General features: G+C 39.0%; 1 protein-coding gene across 1 annotated transcript in view; it reads left to right on the top strand.

Moving 5' to 3' along the window:
• Positions 1-21,899, top strand: part of rspry1 (ring finger and SPRY domain containing 1) — a 67,860-nt gene that overhangs the window by 35,030 nt on the left and 10,931 nt on the right. Inside the window, exons 5-10 of the mRNA XM_043707140.2 lie at positions 3,300-3,358; positions 8,473-8,539; positions 10,660-10,791; positions 13,868-13,983; positions 16,628-16,771; positions 17,715-17,826. Of these exons, the coding sequence (XP_043563075.2) occupies positions 3,300-3,358; positions 8,473-8,539; positions 10,660-10,791; positions 13,868-13,983; positions 16,628-16,771; positions 17,715-17,826 (630 nt within the window). The remainder of the gene's footprint in view (positions 1-3,299; positions 3,359-8,472; positions 8,540-10,659; positions 10,792-13,867; positions 13,984-16,627; positions 16,772-17,714; positions 17,827-21,899) is intronic.

The following is a 21,899-nucleotide window of genomic DNA, read 5'->3' as shown; positions in this document are numbered from 1 at the left end:
TGATACGTGGAACAGTGCAACATCTGAAGGATTTATGTAAATAACTTGAACGAAAAGTAGAGGTGCAACATACTGTGAAGTAGTCTTGAAATTTTATCAAGATCAAGAACATGAGAACAGGAGCAGTTGTAGACAATTCAGCCCCTCGAATCTGCTCTGCCATTCAGTATGATCATGACAGATCTTGGCTGCACTTTCCTGTCTGCGCTCCATAACCTTTTAAACCCATTACTAAATAAAAATGTCATTTTGTCCTTTAACTTTACTCCATGTTCCAGCATCCAACAGACTCTGGGATAAAGTTCCACAGATTCATTACTTTGAGAGAGATAATTTCTCCATCTGTTTTAAAGCTGCTACCCTTTATCCTAAAGCAATGACCTCTTGTTCTAGATTGCCCCCACAAAAAGAAACCTCCTTTCTGTATTGACTTTATCAAATATTAAAGAGGCTTGTTATACTTCAGTTGAACCTCCTTTTTGTTCTTCTGAACTCCAGAGACTATAGACCTAAACTACTCTCCCTCTGTTCATAAGACTGATTTCCAGAGATGAGGAATGTATCTAGTGAACCTTGTCTGAACTGTCTCAAATACAACAAAATTTCTTCTCAAGAGAACCAAAACTCTATGCAGTACTCCAAATGCAGTCTTACTCATGCCTTGTACAGTTGCAGCCATATTTCTCTACTTTATATACTCTCTTCATTTTTAGCAATAAAAGTCAAATTCCATTTGTTTTCCTTTATTATCTGTTGTATCTGCATGCTAGTTTTTGCAACTCTTGAACAAAGATAACCAAATACCTCTGCAGTGAAGGATTGTCAAGTTTCTCTGCATTTACATAAGTTGCCTTTCTTCTACTCAATCCAAAATGGATAACCTCACCTTTATTTGCACTTAACTCCTTTTGCCAAGTTTTGGCCCATTCAGCTAAGCTATAGATAGACATTTGTAAATTTCTTGTTCCTTCAGTGCGACTTACTTTCCCATCTATTTTGGTGTTATCTACAAATTTGGTTGAAATACTTTCAATCCCCTATATCCAGGTTATTTAATATAGATTGTAAGTAGTTGGGACCTGAGGACCAAACACTGGCTTCCTGCAAGTTGCATCTTTCATTCTGACTTTACTTTGTTGGTTAGCCAATCCCCTCCCAAGCTAATTAATTACCCCTAATTCCATGTGATCTTACCTTGTCTATTGAACTTTTTGTGCGGCACCTGATCAAATGCCTCCTGAAAGTCAATGCTCTGTACCTGCAGAATCCCCGTTATTCTCCTTAATAGTTAGCATCTTTGAAGATTAGTGGAGTCAACTTCTGTTTATTGTTGAATGTTCTTGATGAACATTTCGGAGTCTCATACCATTGTTACTAGGAGCAGGGGGTTTGTAAACAGCCAAAAAGTGAAATCTGTAGACAATTCCTCTTTTGTTATGGTGCCGTACATCTCCTTAATTGGAAACGGGTACAGGAGATTCTGTTGCAGTACATTGGCTAGTGCCACACAGTTTTGGTATCCAATGTTGATCACCACTGTTGATATGATGCCTTGTATAACTTTTTATTTTAAATCTTCTTTGTATATAGCTTTGCATATTGATGGGTTTGCATGTTGTGTACATGGTATCTGCAGGAACACATTGTACTGGGATTGCTAGCATTGCTTAGTCATTCTAGTTTCTCTGAGAAGTAGCTGGGTGAGAATATATTAGGAGGAAGGTTAGGATCCACAAAAACTTGAATTGAGGTCAGGGTTACTGCTTTGCACTGTGTCCCCTTAAATTGTCAAACTGTATTCTTAATTCAGTGGTTAGCACTGCTGCCTCATCGCGCCAGGGACCCAGGTTCAATTCCCGCCTCAGGTAACTGTCTGTGTGGAGTTTGCACATTCTCCCCGTGTCTGCGTGGGTTTCCTCCGGGTGCTCCGATTTCCTCCCACAGTCCAAAGATGTGCAGGTTAGGTGAATTGGCCATGCTAAATTGCCTGTAGTGTTGGGTGCATTAGTCAGGGGTGAATATACAGGAATGGGTCTGGGTGGGTTGCTCTTCGAAGGGTCAGTGTGGACTTGTGGGGCCGAAGGACCTGTTTCCACACTGCAGGAAATCTAATCTTAACCTTTTACAGCTTTCTTTAAAAGATTGATTTTGAATGTATATTTTACTGCTTTTCAACAGCCTTAATTTAAAATTACTAGTTTGTTTGGGGTACGAAGAGCTAGATGGAGAAGCAGCACAATTAGTACTGCTTTCTCCAGGATTGGAATGGTAAGGAATAATTTTGGTGACCGTCCAGTATTTTTACCAGTGTTAACTATTTTTCTTTTGAAAACTGTTAAACTGTTAATGGCCTAATGGGCACAATGTGACTGGTACATCTATCAACTGTCATTTGTTTACTGTCAGGGTTTTATCCACTCATGACTTCTGGAAAGCTAACAATGGCTTTGGCTGATTTTCTTTTTTTTCCCTAACCTTAGCCTAAGGATCCAGTTTTTGATGATACTTATTTGCATCCTGCTTTAATGCACACATCTGTTGAGAAAAGTAGAGTTCTTAGATGCAGTATTCTTCTTTGGTGGGGGAATGGTGGGGAAATGCCAATTGCCACTTGTGCTTAGCAATTCTCTGAAATAATTTAGCAAGGCAATCGTGCATGTACAAAGAGTAACAAGGACAGTGATGAGAGCACCTTTTACACCTTTAGAATGGTTGAGAATGGTCATTAAGCAGAATATCCTAATGGATAGTAAATGGCAGCCTTTCCAGTGGTGTCCAAATGGATACCATGAGTAATGATTAGGATGAAGGGAGAAAACGTGTGCCAAGAATGGCATCATCCATTTGCTGAAGGTTGTTCTCATTTTGAAAGGTTGTTCACATTGTGAAGAACAGATCACCAAAAGCACTTACCAGCTTTCTTAACAAATTGAAACCCCTCCTTCTATTGTACATGAGGTTTTGTGTTTCTGGTACTGTAGACAAAGGTAAAGATGAAACTGGAGAACAACTGGGAGCTGTTCTTCTACCACAAGTAGAGTAAGTTGGGTCATGTTATGTCCCTCTTTACTTAATGTGTGGTGAGGGTAGTGAGCATTTTGATAGAACGCAATTTCTATTTGTATTTGTTCTCCTTTAATTGGCAGGTCTGGAAACAGAAATAAACAACTTTTGAAATAGTGTGCATTTCTTCAAAATATTGTGGCATTTTAAGAGCAATTTTAATTAATTTTCAGTCCAGTGACAGATTCCTCTTGAAAGGCTGCAAGTTCTCTAATCCCAGCTTGTAACATTTCTAGGTCCTGCCAGCATAGGTCTTCTCAGTCCGGGAACCTTGGAATATTTACTGGAAAGTTTGGTGAGTATTAGAAGTATAGGTGTGGTAAATCTTTTGAGACAAATTATTGAAAGCTATAAGTCTCTAAAATATGAACAAATGAACATGTTTCTCCATGTTAGATCAATGAGTTTTTGTTTGTGATATTTGCTGTTTTTGGATCATATCTGTACTTTAAGGCTAGATGTATGTGATATGTAATCTGGGTCCAGTTTATTAATCCTTGACTATCAGAGAGAACATTTAGGATAGCTAGTTTAATGTTTGATCAAGGAGTTGAGCTATAAGTGTCTAAAACAGAAATGATGAGGTTTTGGGGAAAGAGTTTGAGCTTGAGGTCGAGACTGCTGAAGGCTCAAACACACTCATTGGAGGATATGCAAGAAACCTGTGCTAGAAGACTACAGAGTTCAAAGACATTGTAGTGGGCTGACCTGAGCTGCTGCTGTACTTGCAGTTGTTGACCCAGTGATACAGTGCTGATGTATTCACAAATCAGAATGATGTTTGATTCCAACTTCCGAACAGCTCGGTGTATGAGTCTACACCCCAAGGATTGCAGTGGTTCAAAAAGCAGTTCACCATCACTTGATTGAGGGAAATTGGGAATCTGCAATAACTGTTGGCCACAGCAATGCCCACATTGTACATATGTATTTCAAGAAAAATTTGCATTCCTGTGATTATGGTAATCTTTCCCAACTTGACGAACAAATGCATTAGAATAACAAGCAATTTAGACAACGTGATCTAAATTTTGACAAGATGTTACTCAGGAGGCTGCTAAATAAGCTAAGAGCTCATGGTGTTGGGGCATGGTACTGGGATGGCTAGAGAATTGGCCTACTGGCAGAAGGCAGAGACTGGGAATAAAAGGGTATTTTTCAGGGTGGCAGCTGGCGACCTGTGGAGTTTCATGTCCATGTTGGGACCATAATGGTTGATGTTGTACATTAACAGTCTGGATAATGGAACTGAAGGCATGTTGCAAAGTTTGCAGATGATAAAGATAGGTGGAGAGACAGGTCGTGTCGAGGCAGTGGGGAAGCTCAGAAGGACTTGGACAGGTTAGGGGAGTGGGCAGAGAAGTGATAGGTGGATTACAATGTGGAAAAGTGAGGTTATACACTTTTGGTAGGAAGAATAGAAGCGTAGACTTATTTTCTGAATGAGCAAAAGCTTCCAATATCTAAAACACAAAGGGACTTGAGAATCCTGAACTAGGATTCTTAAGTCTAACATGCAGGTTCAGCTAGGAAGGCAAATGCTATGTTAATATGGTTTTCAAGAGGACTAGAATACAAGAGCAGGGATGTACTGCTGAAGCTGTATAAGGATCTGGTCAGACAGCATTTGGAACAAATGAGAGCCGATTTGGGCCCTGGATTCAAGGGAGCATATTCTGTTATTGGAGGGGGTTCAGAGGAGATCTACAAGAATGATCCCAGAAATGAAGGATTTGTCATAAGGAGCAGTTGGCTTTGTAGTTAATTTGAATTTAGAAACATGAGCTGTCTCATTGAAACTTCCAGAATACTGAGAGGCCTGGATACAGTTGTCCTGGAAATGTTTCCATTAGTGGGAAAGACTGACACAAGGGTACAGCCTGAGTGAAGGGACAACCCTTTCAAACTGAGATGAGGAATTTCTTCAGGTGGTTAATCTGTGGGACTCATTGTTTCAGACTGTGGAGTCGAAGTTACTGGGTATATTTAAGATGGTGGTGGTGGTGGATCAAAGGTTACAGGGAGAAGCCTTATTGGGGAGTTGAGAAACATTAGCTATGATTGAATGGCAGGGCAGATGTGATGGGCTGAAAGGCCTAATTCTGCTCCTACATATTTGGCTTGTATGGTCATCTTGCTGGCAAGGTTTGTGGGAAAGGAGTTTGTTCATGTAATTCTGACATTCTGCAATGCATCCTACGATTATTGCAATGCATTGGTGGTGCTAGTGCTGTGTTGGCAGGGTTTACACTTCTTTTCACAACTTCTACGGTTTGCAATAGGCCACCAAGAAAATTTTGTACTGTCTGCATATCAATTTAATTTTGAAAATAGGCTATCATTTGGATGTTCAATATCTTCTCTCAATGAAAATTCTGTTGACTTGATTTGTAGGGCTGTTCATAATAGTCCAAAAATGTTCATTAGCTTCTTGGACAATTGAACATTTTGGTAGCCATAAACGAACCAGAAATGTTGGTTAATTGAATATGATTCAAGTCCATAATCTCTGTGGTGGAAGTGATGTAACCTCCAATTTATAATCTTAACAGCCAGCTAACGAGAGAACTATGCTAAACTAACACCCCAGTTCTGTGCTGCATTCTGGGCTTTCTTATTAAAACAAATAATAGAACAAAAGGAGATACAAGTAATATCACAATAGAAGAGTTTACATCAGGAAATGGTAAAGAAGCTGAGGCTCATTTCTCTGAATAAATGGCCTCTAGAGTCTTGTAGATTCATAGATTCAAGTGGTTTTGAATGGGAATCAAAAGCATGAACTTGTAACCTACGTATTTCTTTATTCTGTAGCAAAATATGGAACTTGCAATTGTATATATTTGTTGAGAATAACAAATGCATTTATGGGCAAAGAAGGTAAGTACATTAGTGAATAAAGAATGGTGGGATGGGTTGATAAGATGAAGAAAGCTGGAATGAGGTGTGGAGCATAAACCTGTTAGGAATAGGTCACTTGGCCTGTAAGTATAAAGTATGTAGCATGTTTACTTGAATATACATTTAACTTATGGAATGTGGGTGGTGTTGGCTTGGCCAACTCCTAAAACCCATCCCTAACTACTCCCTACGGTGGTCAACTACCACATTTGCTGTCCAATTTTAGGATCTTAGAAATCTATAAATTTCTCACCTGATGAAACAGAAGGTAAATACAGGAAGGAGATCTCATTGACCAAGGAGTCCAGGACCTGCGATCACAGTTTAAGGATGTGGAATAGGTCATTCATCACTGGAATGAGGAGAAATCTCTTCACCCTGAAACTGAACCTGTAGAATTCCCTATCACAATGTAGTTAAGGCAAAAACATTGTTTTGAAGGAGGAGTTAGCTATCATTCGAAAGGTATCAAAGGGAAGGAGGAAACAGTAGGAATGAGATGGGTGATCAGACGTGATATTAAATGGCAGAGCAGCATAAGGGATGAATCTACTATTGTTCCTATTTCCTGTATTTTAGCTTCACTTAAGGCTCCATTTGTCACTGATCAACATACTGTCTTTTTCTCCCTTTGCACAGGGATTTGGCTAATTTTCCTCTAAAACCTTTATGCTATATGACTCTTATTTACTCCTGCATGTGAGGCCAAAATCCAGATTCAAGCCACCTTAAGTTGCTTGTGAAGTCACATTTATGTCACCTAATCTCAGATTCACACAACTAAGATTTTCTATCACAGCATCTTTATTGAACGACCAAAAACTTGAAAGGCCTTCCTCTAATTTCCTGTAATCTCTTATTTCTGATATCTTTATTGGAGACCTTGACATGGAGGCCAGATTATAGCACAGTACTTTAAAACTGAAGTGTTAAGGTGTATTGTAAAGAATAGAAGTTAAGCATAACTAAACAGTCCACTGGAGAAGGAGTCTTTTTTTTCAATCTGTTGTTTAGTTTAAGACAAAGTTGTTTTTATTGAAGTAAATAATGGTGAGTTGTTAATGAGCTTTCCTAGAGTGTTCAGGAGCTTTTTGATGGAAGATGTCGATGATTTACTGAGCACACTGCCTTGATGTGCACTGCATGCAGTTACCAACATGTCAGCTATTAGTTTGAGCTGAATCACCAAGGTTTTGTACAATAGTGTTTGATTCTTTCTAATAATGGTTCTGCTTTGGTTTCCCCAAGTGCCGTTATATGCTATCTTTTAAAACTCCGCTCCTAAATTTTAATTCAGTAACTTAAATTACACTTTTGCCTCATCTTTTAAGACTGATAAAGCCTTAATTGTTGTTTTGTAACTTGAAGTCACTCAATCAATAGTTTTTTTTTAAAGTAGACAAGGCAATGGGATTTTTGTCTGTTAATAAATATTTATAGGTTGGTTGATATAACTAAAAAGGAATCATGAAGATGGCTGTTAACTCTGCAGCTGCTTGATGAATGAACAGTCACAAGCAGTTTTTGCCTGTTCAATTCTTGGGCAGCAGGACCTTCACACTCATCACGTGGTTAGACCACTTCTGGAGTCCTGCGGGGGGGGGGGGGGGGGGGTGCATTCATTAGGCTGAATGGCTGCTCCACAATGCTATCAGCACGTGTTCAGTTCATGTACTCTCGTCACCACGAAGGTTCTGTCTACTTGACCTTGTCAGAGGTCCAATGACCAATGGGTTAAAATCCCACCCTCATCCCCAATCCCACCTCTGTCATCTTCCTTGAGAGCAGCCCTATGGTTCTCTGGGACTTTGGACGTCATAGACCAAAAATAGACATTTTATTCTCCTTTCTTAGCCTCTGAATATCAATCGTGAAGACTTGACATGATAGCCAGTATCGTTAAGTAAACTTTAAAAAACTGAATTTATTTTGAGTCTATGGTTAACTTAAACTGAGTAATTTTTGAGGCTAGCATATAATAATGTTTGGATATTTTACTTGTCCAGAGATAGGGACACTACCACTGTGTCACAAGAGCTCTGATTATGACTGTGTATATATCCACTTTTGGAGCTATATGCAGAGATGTAATGGGCTAAGAGATGCTATTTAGAAAGTTTCCACCTTGTTTGTTTTTAAGTAGTTATGGATATGTGCTTAAGGACAAACCAGTGGAATTTGTTTCTATTTTTGGCTGGATGCGAATGTTGTGATCAGCATGACCTTTTTTAATTCAAACATTATTTTTAAAAATTGACTTTTTAAATATTTCAGGCTGTCCAGATCTCATTATTAATAAGAAGTCAGTTTTCAAGTTAATTTAGCTTTATGCTCGATACCACTCAAAGTATGAAAATCTATTTTGTCTTGTATTGCCTTTGCCAATGTAAGTGTTTTGCACAACCTAAAGTCTCAAGTTTATTCAAAAATGCATTGTCAAAAATAACTTGTAGCATAACAGTTAAAGCTATGTGAATTTGTTTAATTTTTGACTCTTTAATATTGCAGAGTGTGCAGTCTCACCCCACAGTCATGCTTTTCTCCCTCATAGCCCTGGAAAAGTTTGCACAAACAAGTAAGTTTGCTGTGTCAAAATGAATATCTATGCAGAAATTAAACCTTGTAAAAGTGTAGTAGTAAGATTATTTTTCAAAGTAAACCTGTTTTTAAATAGTTGGCAATATCATCATGTATTAACTTGCCATTCAGATTCTGATGACATTGAAAACAGGATGGTTCAGAACAATCTTCACGAGTAACTGAGCTTAGTCAGGTTTTCAGCCCTCCAGCAGAGGTCTCCCAAAATTTAAGGTGGCTGTCCTATACACTGCAGACCATGACTCAAGAAAAATGTATGTTTGTGTTCAAGCCTGCATACCACCTGTCTCTGCATGCAATGCTTTGGATCCATGTATCTATTATAGCTAATTGTATTTGGGGATCCAGATTGGTTGTCTCAGCTCTTTGCTGCCTGCCTAATGTTCTAGAATTCTTTATAGTTTTTCCCCATGATCTTGGCTGTGAACTAAGACTGTGTAACTCTTCATTCTGTAGTAAAGTTAGGTAGACTTTCTCAAATGCTATCTGATCAAACATTTGACAAAGATGTCCAATCCGACTTAACAAGTTCTTTAGTTTGGTAACAAAAAAGTGCTCAAACACTTAGAATTAATTCTATGAGCTGGCAGCAGCTAGTCACCGCTTAAGTAAGAAACATGGATTCATGTCTTAGTTCTGACCCTCCAGAACTGTATAAATATATCTACTTTGATTCAACAGAAAGTTCCCTAGCTTTATATATTGTCTAAATCCAAAACGCTTTTTTTTTCTATTCAACCTTATCAATGGCCTGAGGTTTTAGAAACAGATTCCTACAAGACAGGTGTTGTTGTTGTTCTCTTTTTTGTTTTTTCTTAACTTTTGGGGTGAATTAATCTAAACCAACAATTATCTTGTACAACATTGTTGTGACCTTTTAAAGTATCATGGAATCTTCATCTATAAGGCTGACTGTCTAGATGTTCTGCCTCAACCTGGTAGCATGCTGCAAAATAAAATTTACCTAAATACTGTACTTTTTCCTCACTCATACAAACATCAGACTGAATGTTATGTAACTTTGATTTTCAATAAAAAGCACTGGCATTTGTGATTAGCCCACACCACCTTGCTCTCTGAATTTTACAAAAGAGGGGTTTGGGCAAGTAATGGAAACTGCAGCCTGTCTGCCATATTTAAATAATTTTAAGCTTGTTAAAAGCTTAGTTGATCCCAGTGTTACACAGGCAATTGGAAGAAGGTGGCCTGCTTTTTTTCAACTCTAAGTAGCACACCAGAAAGGTATGCCCTTTGTTTATTGAGGCATTACCCTTCCCTAAAACAAGAGACCCCCATTTCATTAGAAATCAGAACTATAAAATTCACTCCCTGCTTCCCACCAAATAGTCCTGACTTTGCTTAAATCAAAATCCATGGTGGTCTTCCTATAATACCAATAATATGCTACCTGTCCCTGACAGGACTGAAGGAGTTGTCAGTTAAGCAGCTTGACCAGCAGCTCTGACTGTAACTTCCTTCCACAATAGAATTAAGTCCCACTTTGTCTTTCTAACTCTGTCTGCACCATAATATCACTGCAACTTGGACTTCTGTTTGGTTGGTTTCCTGCTGACTGTAGTTAAGGAAGGTTGAGCAATCTGTTCTCCGATTTTAAATTAATCACATCTCTGTTCTAAACTTTTTAGTCTTTAAAATTTTGAAGCAAATTATCAAGTCATCTTTTGTAAATGGAGTTTTTCGGATTATGGTTTATTTCTTTGTGTTTTCCTCATTCTACTGTACCTTTTTTTGAATTGAAGACTTAATTTCGCATAGATCTCCCAGGTGTGATCTTAACACCATTTCAGTTTAACATAAGGTTTGTCTTAAATATTGGTAGCTCCCAATATTTTGAATGCTACCTCAAAACCTTATTCAATTGCATACTGATTTGCTTGTACATTGTAGTTTAACTGTTTGAGTTAGCTCTTTAAAATTTGAAAACCAGTTCTGTTTACTGTGTAATTCTAAGCTGATTTATGTAGCTGTAAGCATTATTAATGCACATGTTCATGTGGGCAAGGAATGCATCTTTTAATACTTGAATTAATTCCCAACAGCAGGTATTTACTGAAACTACACAAATTTTAATTACAGGTGAAAATAAATTAACAGTCTCTGAGTCATGTATTAGTGACCAGCTACTTATGTTGGAGTCTTGGGTAAATCACACCGATTACCTCAAACGGCAGGTTGGCTTCTGTGCGCAGTGGAGCCTGGACAATTTATGTAAGTTTAAAATTTTGTCCTTGTCTAACACGCACTAAAATATTTGGCAATATTCAAATGAGGTATTTGTACTTTAAGTTGTTTCTTTATAAGCTAAAAAATCATCATAGTGATACTTTTTTTAATGAGTAGAATTGCATGTTGCAATTTTTTAATTCCTTACTGTAGGGATTTGAAGAGTAACTGAAAATAAAATCACTTGATCCACCAATTTCTGTGAATTTTGCACAATACAGGCTGCAATGAAGCCCTCTTTCTCTATTTTCCCCCTTCAACTTTTAATTTTTAAAGAAGTTCTTGCTATTGAAAATTGACTTCTCATAAACTTCATGAAACAAAGTTTAGTGGAAATGAGATAATATTGAAGGAATAATTTGTAACCTGATGCACCTTAGAAATTAGTAGTGTTGGACAAAACTCTCTAGAACATCCATGTTGACCCACACAATAGTAAAGGGAAAGTCCTACTCGACTGAAATTTTGCCTCGACTTAGATTTGAACAGACAACCTGATTATTAGAGTGAGCTATTGTTGTAATTTCTCTTTTAAAAGTATGTCCTCTCCATCTGTAGCCTGTCAAGACCCTCAGGATTTTGTATCTTTCCCTCAAGATGCCTCTTACCTTTTTTAAACCCCCAACCAAAACAAGCCGCGCCTATTCAACGTTCCTTTAAAACAACTTGTCCAACCCAGGTTTTGGTCCAGTTAATCCTCTCTGAATTGGCAGATAACTGAGCCAAATCGGTCTTCCAAGTCCGTATTCGCAACACAGTAAACCTTCAAAGACCCTCAATGGATCCCAATGGTTTCTAACCAGACTTCTGAATAACCAATCCCAGGCTCTATGAATAATCAATCCCAAGACTGGTTTGTATCTTAAACCAAAGATTTAGCAATTTATTAACAGTATTGTAACTTCAGCAAAGCAAAATTAAACAAAACAAGTGGTCGATGCCATGAAGACACACCCCGCCCCCCCCACACGTTCATTTTCACCCCCATTCACCAAAGACACACAGACAAACAATTAAGGGATAAAGACAATTGGCCAGATAACTTGTGGTTTCATGATGCCTTGTTCCACCATCATAGATGGTTTCTTAGTTGATTTTAGTTTTGACGATAGTGTTTCAAATATACCTACACAGATTACTTTAGATTACTTTACAGTGTGGAAACAGGCCCTTCGGCCCAACAAGTCCACACTGACCCACCGAAGTGCAACCCACCCATACCCCTACATTTACCCCTTACCTAACACTACGTACAATTTAGCATGGCCAATTCACCTAACCAGCACATCTTTGGACTGTGGGAGGAAACCGGAGTGCCCGGAGGAAACCCACGCAAACACTGGGAGAATGTGCAAACTCCACACAGTCAGTCGCCTGAGGCAGGAATTGAACCCGGGTCTCTGGCGCTGTGAGGCAGCAGTGCTAACCACTGTGCCACCGTGCCACCCAGGTCACCTTTACTTGTCATTTTGAGTTCCCAAGAGGTTTATGGGATGTCAGTTTTTAAATCACCATGTTGGCACAAAGTAGCCATTTTCCATTTTGGACTGAAAGCAGTCCAAAACCCAGTTCAAACTCAGACCACCCCTGTCAAATGGACTGTCTCTTCCACAAGGTCCAAGTTACAATTCAACTTCTATCATCTTGTACTTAAGGTATTTTCCAGACTTGCTGAAACCAATCCCCAGGTATTAGCCTCATTTATTAGCCAACTTCTGTTGAAGCATTATGCTTTTATCTGGTGACTGCAGAATCTTGGTCAGGAACTGACTTGCAGTTAACTTTAATTTGTGCAGGTCAGGCCTAGAAGTTAAAATAATGAAATATCAGCCCTACCAATGAACTGTGCACAGTACTTTGCTATCATACCAATGACCCGTATAACTGAAGCATAACCACCTCCTCCTGTCTTCCACTCCCTTTGTAATAACTTGTCTATTTGCTTTTTTGTTTGCTGTTCCTGCATATTAACCTTGGTGATTCATGCATGTGGATACCCAGATTTCTGTGCATCTGTGATCTGGTGTCCGTCACCATTTGGATGATGTGCTTTTTTTATTCTTCCTGCATTATGGACAATTTTACACTTTCCCACATTATACTCCTTTGCCTGCTCTTTGCCCATTCACTTAACCATTCAATTGTTTTTAGTCTCTCTTGTATCCTTTCACAACTTAATACCCTGCCTATTTTGGTGACACCAAATTTGGCAACCATATCTTCTGTCCCTTAATTTCCTCCATCTTTTCTATTGCCAGTGCCCTATAGTCGACATTATTCAATGTTGAGATTAGATTCCCTATAGTGCGGGAACAGGCCCTTCGGTCCACCCAGTCCACACCGACCCTTCGAAGAGTATCCCAGCTCCCTCTGACTAATGCACCTTACACTATGGGCAATTTAGCATGGCCAGTTCGCCTAACCTGCACATGTTTGGACTGTGGGAGGAAACCGGAGCACCCGGAGGAAGCCCACACAGACAGTGGGACAATGTGCAAACTCCACACAGACAGTTGCCCAAGGCTGGATTCGAACCTGTGACCCTGGTGTTGTGAGGCAGCAGTGCTAACCACTGAATCGTAATTGCACATTTTCTGTTCCTGGGGTATAGCCAAATTAATTCTGTCTTTGACTCTTCTAGACATGCTTTTCCTCAACCTGCAGTGCTCTCCTTAGTCAATTCTACCACCCCTTTCCATTTTGTTCATTTTCCAAAATGCAAGGTGTTCAGGAAAAAGAATATTTTCACGCCCCAGTTTTGCTGCCTCAAGCAAGGTGTCTAGTAGAGACACAAAATTTAGCAAATGGCAGGGAGCAGACTCCATCTTGTTTATCACCATTGTACAGTATGTTTCTCATATGTATGCATAACCCGATTTTAGACTTTCTTACTTTCTCCCTTTCTCTGGCCCCCATCTCTTATGCTGCCATGGTGCTCTGCAGCTGCTCAGCTCTGTGTCATCCTATCACACCAGGGAAGTGAGATGCAACCCTGCTGCTACTCTGAAGAAATAAGGCTGCTGAAGTTATTTCCTTTAATATTTATGCTTTTTTAATGCAGTTTTGAAACCGAAAAGGCAGTTCACTTATGAAAAAGTAAATCTCAGTCACGTTAACGCTATGTTGAACAGCAACGATGTTAGTGAATACCTCAAAATTTCGCCAGATGGTCTGGAGGTGAGTGTGTATGTATTTGTTAAATTTGCCATGAGCTGCTACATTAGAATCCATTTCAGTTCCATTACTGATTTTGATGGGTTTTTGAAATAGCATGAAGTCTCGATTTTGCTCAAGTTGGATTCGAAGTTCACCATTTGCTAATACCAATAAACATACAATGGAGATTAATAAACCGCATAGAACTTTTGAGGAGGTTTGATGGGAAGGCATTTGATGTGATGTTTAATATGCTGCACTATTTTACATTACTTGTTTGACAATGATCAAGCCAAAAATAGTTATCAATCTTTTGCACAAGTAATCACAGAGACAAAAGAATAGAGACAGCACAAATGATCTTTAAGATATGTAGCTCAGGTTGTTTGTCTGACTACAAATTGTACTCATTTTCTGGCATGAAGCTCTCATTCAAGCTTTCAGGTTTCCATTCAGATTTATTTGCATAAATTCTGATCTTCCATGAAGCAATGCAATCAATTGCCATTTTAAAACCACTTTTTCACAGTAGAGAAAAGAACAAAACCAAGTATTCAAATGCAGTTTTATTAATGCCACTGGTTATATAAAACCATTTTTGAGAAGTGTTTAGTCTTGCGTCTGAGTACATTTTAAAGAACAAGTTTTTTTTTGTCAGCAGAAGTTATGATTAGATTTTAAAACTACCTCTTTCTGTTTATGGGGTACAACAACAGTGTGTCTCTGTTCTAAAAATGCATTCTGTTTAAGGCCACTGCAGAGATCTAGTTTTAACATTTATTGAAAGCATTAAATTGCACATTGACCATAAACTAACTTTGGTCTGGGTAGGATTACTCTAATGAGGGTGAAATTCTTTAATTCCAGTTCCCTTTCAATTTAATTCCAGTATTATGTGCACATATATTATTGGGTTTTATTCATTTAAAATGGAAATATGCATGCATGGCAACACTCATCAAACTGAAATAATCTTTGTGTTGGTTATTCCATATGTTACTCCAAACTACAACCTGTCAGTTTTATCTCTGGCCTTTCTCCCCAAGGAATGCTTTAGTACATTTGTGATTCGTTTGTCCCATTTGAACTTTTGTCAGCTTGGTTTGGAAAGGATTTAAATTTTCACACTGGTGAATAAAGCATAAATTTATATCTAAATCTGCTAGTGTTTACTATTGGATCCTTCTGGTTCAATGCTCTCTCTGTTTATTTTAGACTCTGTGATAAGTATTTGTATCACCATGCAAACCGGCTTTTTGGTTTGACCTCCAGTCTTTAACTGATCTCAGCAAGGCATTAAGAAGAATGTTAATATCATTGTTGACTCCCTAGTGTCAGGGCGAAAATAGTAGTTAGGATTCTGGTTACCAATTACAGGCTGTTAGTGTCACAGTGCATTTGCAAACAAGCCATCCAGCCAACTGAGCTGCAGATCTAGTACAAAATAAATGAGCTGCCTGTTTAGCAAGTTGACTTAATCCTGTAAGTAGGTTTCAGACTATGAAGGTGTGATTGAGGTGGACAATGTTTGAAGTTTATACAACTAAACAATTCAGCCTTAATTATTTGATGTTGTCAATGTATACTTTTGATTTGGAATGTTTACAACAATGTAAATTTACCATGGTCCCTAATTACATGCCAGGACAAATGAACATTATTGCTGTTTCTTTAGCATAACTAATAGCTGTTGATCTTAAAAATATTTTGTATTTTTACATTCCTGCACCTGGGAGCAGTTTATCTCGACAACATTTCAGAAATGAATTGAACCAACAACGTATTTGTAGGTTTGAGGTTTTTGGTGAAGAGTTCACAATGGGTTAACAGTGACCAGAATTGAATGGTGCTTGGGTTGCTGGTTCAATTATTTAGTTAAGTGAATTAACAGTATGATCCATTGCCCCTTGATTTTGGACCATTTTACACAGCTTTAATATTTAAAGCATTTAATTGAAGGCTTTATTTGGATACTGCAATAGTTTATTGAATTTGTAATGCAGATTTTCACGTGTGAAAATTTGATCCTTTTCATTTTATCTTATAAAATAGACTTTTTTTTTTGTGACTTTAGAATGATACATTTCAAAAATTGAGAAACAGGAGTGTATTGCCCAAAAATTTCAATAGATCTGTACCTCCATTTAATGCATTTTTACTCTTGCCTTGCAAAATTCTCTTGTTCTCACTTTTTAAGTTTCTCTTCACAACGATTTAAGACCTTTTTTTCTCTCACCAGTTGCGTAGAAACCTGCTTCGTATTTTCTACCATCTCAAATTTTGATTACTCCTTTATTGGATTCTCCCATCAAAGGAAATTAGTTTCTCTGCAACTGTCATCTTTCTCATTCCTTTACTGTTTGAACAGCTGATTTAAAATTGCTTTCCTCTTTCCAAGTCAAGCTAGTACAAGCCAACTTCGTGTGACCTGATCTCCCAATTTAATTCTTAAGTTCTAGTATGATTTTAGTTAATCTGCATTGTATCACTTCTGTAAGACAATCTTAGAACTGGTCAGATGCCATTGAGTTCATGTGCAATGTATTGTACAACTGAAATATCACTTCACACTTTTTAAATTCCAATTTCAGTCATATTGTGATTTAGTATGCAAAATCTTGTCAGATATTATATAAATGTTCAATGTGGTTTATTCTCTTGGCAGGCTCGATGTGATGCGTCCTCTTTTGAGAGTGTGCGGTGTACGTTTTGTGTAGATTCTGGAGTATGGTACTATGAAGTAACAGTAATTACTTCTGGTGTAATGCAGATTGGTTGGGCGACCAAGGATAGTAAATTTCTTAATCATGTAAGTAATGGGAATTTTTTAAGTGAACCAGACTCTTATTTTGTATTTCTTAATTTCTAAGTTTTGATATGTAATTGCAAAATTGCCATAGTTGGCACTGCTTGATTCTGATAAGGAAAATGTTGGGAAGCAATTCATAAAATGTTAGTAATTTGACTTATCACCCCCATTGCAGATTGCTCAGTATCAGAAGATAAGAACGTTACATAGTTGAACCCAACCCAATCCAAATCTTCTTCTGTCCATATATGCACCTTCCAAAAGGTTTAGCTGGAAGTTATGACCCTTCCGTTTATTATTTCTGCTTGTGGGTATCTGAATAGCCTCTTGTTAGCCTAATTTCAGATTTGAGAAATACATAGAAATCTAAACTGGATTTTTTGGCTCAGATAAATTGAGGAAAGAACACTTCGATTGCATTTCCTTTTGTGGCAATCAAAACTGTCATCCGTACATATGGTCCTCACTATTTACCTGACTGAAATCTCTGGATTTCTGCTATCTAATATTTAGTACATTTTAAAAATTGTACTAAACATGGCATGGCGCAGTGGCTCAGTGGTTAGCACTGCTGCCTCACAGTACCAGGGACCTGGGTTCATTTCCAGCCTTGGGCAATTGTCTGTGCGGAGCTTGCACGTTCTCACCCCGTATCTGCATGGGTTTCCTCCCACAGTCGTTAAGTGAATTGGCCATGCTAAATTACCCATAGTGTTCGGGATGTGCAGGTTAGCTGCATTAGTCAGGGGTAAATGTAGAGTAATCATTTTGGGTGGGATACTCTTTGGGGGGTCAGTATGGACTTGTTGGGCTGAAGGGCCTGTTTCCACGCTGTAAACATTTATGAATCTGTGTCTATAAATTGTTCTGATAGCTCCTGGGTTACACTGAAATAATTAACTCTCTTTAGATTTATTCTAGTTAGTTAACTGTTCTTTTACAGGAGGGTTATGGGATTGGAGATGATGAATACTCATGTGCATATGATGGCTGCCGGCAGCTGATTTGGTATAATGCCAGAAGTGAACCACACATCCACCCTTGCTGGAAAGAAGGTACTGTGATAAATGCTGCTCAGTCCAGCATACGAACTTGCATAACGTAGCTTTCATTATTTTAAACTAGATTTTATTGTATGTAATATACTCATGTTAAAATTGGAATATACTTCAAAATTTCTCTGTGCGCTTTGTCTCTTAAGTAAATCAACTATACAAAGCAAAGGCCATAAGACGTAGGAGCAGAATTAGGCCTTTCGGACCATCCAGTTTCCTCTGTTGTTCCATCGTGGCTGTTTCTCAATTCGAATCTTTTGCCTTCTCCCTGTAATCCTTGATCTGCTTACTGAGAGCCTATCTATGTCTGTCTTAAGTATATTCAGGGACTTGGCCTCCACAGCTTTCTGTGGCAGTGTGTTCTGCAGTGGTCACCCTCTTGGTGAAGGAATTCTGCATTTCTATTGTAAAGAGACATATCTTCACTCTGGGGCCGTGGGTCCTACTATTCCTGATTAAGGGCTTTTGCCCGAAACGTTAGATTTTCCTGCTTCTCGGATGCTGCCTGAACTGCTGTGCTTTTCCAGCACCACTCTACTCCAGAATCTGGTTTTCAGCATCTGCAATCATTGTTTTTACCCCATGGGTCCTACTAGTCTCTTCTGGTGGAACCATCTCCATGTCCACTTTATCCAGGCATCTGAGTATTCTATAATTTTCAATCAAACCCCCATCCTTCTAAGTTCCATCAAGTACAGAGCCAGAGTCTCCAACAGCTCCTCGCATGACTAGCTTTTAATTCCTGGAAATCTCGCCTGGATTCCCAAGGCTTCCACGTCCATCCATGAATACAAGGTCAAAAACTGCTTATAATATTCCAGATGTGGTCTGACCAGAGCCTTGTACATCCCTACTGTTGTAATCCAGTCCTCCCAACATGAATGCAAACATTGTATTTGCTTTCTTAACTAATAACTGAACCTTCCCCTCCATGCTAACCTTAAGAGAATTGAACTAATATTCCCCTAAGTCTCTTTCTGCTTCAGATTTCTGAAGCCTTTCCCCAGTTCTCTTTTCAAAAAGTCCAGGTTTCTAGTCTTTGTATAACCACCATGTATAACCTCAGTTCATAACCTGTCATTTCCCACATTGTAGTTCATTTGTCACTTTTTTGCCCACTCTTAGCCTGTCAGAGTGCTTCTGCAGTCATGCCACCTTCTCCAACACTTTGTTGCTAAGTTTGCAAATGACCCAATGCTCTGTTACATCATCTAGGTCATGAATGTATAACGCAAATAGTTAAGGTCCCAACCCTGACCTCATGGAATCCACTAGTCATTGGCTGCCATCCTGAAAAAGATCTCTTTAGCCCAACCTTGCCTGTAGTACATGTCTTACTTAGCAGCCTCATGTGTGGCACCTTGTCCATCAGGCTTGTGGAAATCCAAATAGATTACATCCATTGGCTCTCCTTTGCCTAACTTGCTCATTACCACCTCAAAGAATTCTAATGGCCTTTGAAAGGCATGACTTCCCCTTGACAAAGTCATGCTGCGTTGGCTCTATTTTGCCACGTACTTCCAAATACTCTGCAATCACATCCTTAATAATGGATTCTAAATTCCTACCAATTGTAAAGGTCAGGCTAACTGGCCTGTAATTTCCTGTCTTCTGCTTCCCTCCCTTCTTAAACAGGAGTGTTACATCCGCCATTTTCCAAAACTCTGGGGTGTAGTCTATCTGGTCTGGGTGATTTGTCTACCTTCAGACCTTTCAGCATCCCCAGCACCCTCTCTTTCATAATGGCCACTACACCACCTCTGCCCCCTTGCTGTTTTGAGGTTCTGATATGCTACACGCATCTTCCACCATGAAGGTTACTGAAAGTACCTATTCAGTTCCCCTGCCATTTCTTTGTTCCCTGTCACTTCTGCAGCCTCATTATCTACTCTTGCCTCTCTCTCACCTTTTTAAATATGCACAAGAAAACTCTTGCAATTTTTTTTAACATAATAACAGGCCGGCTCACCCTGATGTATTTAATCATATTCTTCCTCCACGATGTTGCTTTTTCAGTTGTTCTCTGGCTTTTAAAAAGCTTTCTAATACCCTGGCTTCCAATAATCTTCACCATATTGTATTCTTTTATGTTGTCCCTGACTTCCCTTGTCAGCCATGGTTTGTCCTCCCTTCAGTATGTTTGCTTCTTCCTTGGGATGAATTTCTGCTGTGCTTCCTGAATACCCTCGAGTATCTCCTGCCATTATTGCTCCAGCGTTTTCCCTGCTAGGCTCCTCTTCCAAATAACTGTTAACTCTTCCTCCTTGTCTTGGAGCTTTATTTTGGTCCTCAAGTGATACCGTTTGGGATTCAGAATCCAGATTGGGAAATACAAATTGCTGACCTTTTATTAATGCTATGTCTAGTTGAACTCCAGATTTAAAAATTCTTACCAGTGTTTTCATAACTTTGCCTCACTATCTCCACAATTTTATTAATTACTGCAACTTATTGAAATTTCTGCAGTCCTCATTTTAATTGCACCATCATTAGTGACAGATGCTTCTGTCTGCACAAGCAGAACATCTGAACCTCTCAAACTCAACTGGCTTTCTGCTTTTGTGTTTTTTTTAATGAAGGCACTCAAAGCCTACATTTTGATCCACCAGCGTTTTCCAATGGTAAAATTTGATCAAATTTGCTCGTGTGAAAATTGGAATATGATTAAATGCTTCTCCATACACTCCTGAAAACTTGGTTAGTGACTCAGTTATGTTTTGGTTCACTAATACCCTTCAAGAAAGGAAACGTGCCATCTTTATCTACACTGGCGCCAGATGTAACTCCAGTTCTACAGCAGTGGTTGACTCTTAGCTGATATCTGGCCAAAGATAGGAGAGCTGTCCCAAAGTCTAACTAAGCAACTATATAACAGTATTATTCATAGAATCACACCCATCGGTCATCATCTTTGAACTCCTCTTGGCATGTCCTGACTACTGGCAAAGTAGACCCACAAATGTGACAGCACAATTAGAGTCCTAGAGATGTACAGCATGGAAACAGATCCTTCGGTCCAACTTGTCCATGCCGGCCAGATATCCCAACCCAATCTAGTCCCACCTGCCAGCATCTGGCCCGTATCCCTCCAAACCCTTCCTATTCATATACCCATCCAGATGCCTTTTAAATGTTGTAATTTTATCAGCCTATATCGCCACCTCTGGCAGCTTATTCTATACATGCACCACCCTTTGCTTGAAAAAGTTGCCCCTTAGGTCTCTTTTTAAATCTTTCCCCCTCACCCTAAACTTATGCCCTCTAGTTCTGGACTCCCCAACCCAAGGGAAAATGACCTTGTCTAGTCACCTTATCCATGCCCCTCATGTTTTATAAACCTCTAAGTCACCCCTCAGCCTCCAACACTCGAGGGGAAAACAATCCCAACCTATTCCGTCTCTCCCTATAGCTCAAACCCTCCAATCCAGCAACATCCTTGTAAATCATTTATGAGCTCTTTCAAGTTTCACAACTTCCTTCTTCTAGGAGGTAGACCAGAATTGCACACAATATTCCAAAAGTTACCGAACCAATGTTACAGCTCCGACATGACATCCCAGCTTCTATATCCCAATGCTCTGAATTGCGTAAAATTTGAAGGGAATGACCCTGGGATTCCTCAGTATTCACTGTCAACTGCATGAAGACTGATGGCTTGAGGTCAAACCTGAAGGACATCTGATCAATAACTGCCACATTCCTGTAGCTAACTGAGTACCTCAATGTTGGCAATACCACTTGATATTGCAGGGGTGATGAAAGTTCTGTAAATGAGAGACTTCAGTGTCCGTCAGAGACTCTATTTGTGTTACTAAGTAATGCTGGAGAGATTGTCTTCTCTTCACATAGGGCAAATATCACTTTGTGTGGCACTACTGCATTAAGTGTGTATAAGCAGTGTGAAACTGCTCTAGCAGCTCAGCTCAAATTAACATCAAGCTGCGGTAATGATGGCCACCAGCAAGATAACTGTACGTGAATGCAATCTATTAGCTCATGATCCCATTGATCCTCACTTTGCCATTCTCATCAAGCTAGAGAATCAACCCTGGTTCAGTGAAGAGTAGAAAAGC

The sequence above is a fragment of the Chiloscyllium plagiosum genome, unplaced genomic scaffold (assembly GCF_037043375.1).
Source record: "Chiloscyllium plagiosum isolate Xiang-an unplaced genomic scaffold, Cpla_swu_hap1 HiC_scaffold_17, whole genome shotgun sequence".
In the NCBI taxonomy this organism is placed as follows: domain Eukaryota; kingdom Metazoa; phylum Chordata; class Chondrichthyes; order Orectolobiformes; family Hemiscylliidae; genus Chiloscyllium; species Chiloscyllium plagiosum.
Note: the sequence above shows the minus strand (reverse complement) of the source record. Positions and strands in the feature narration are given on the sequence as shown.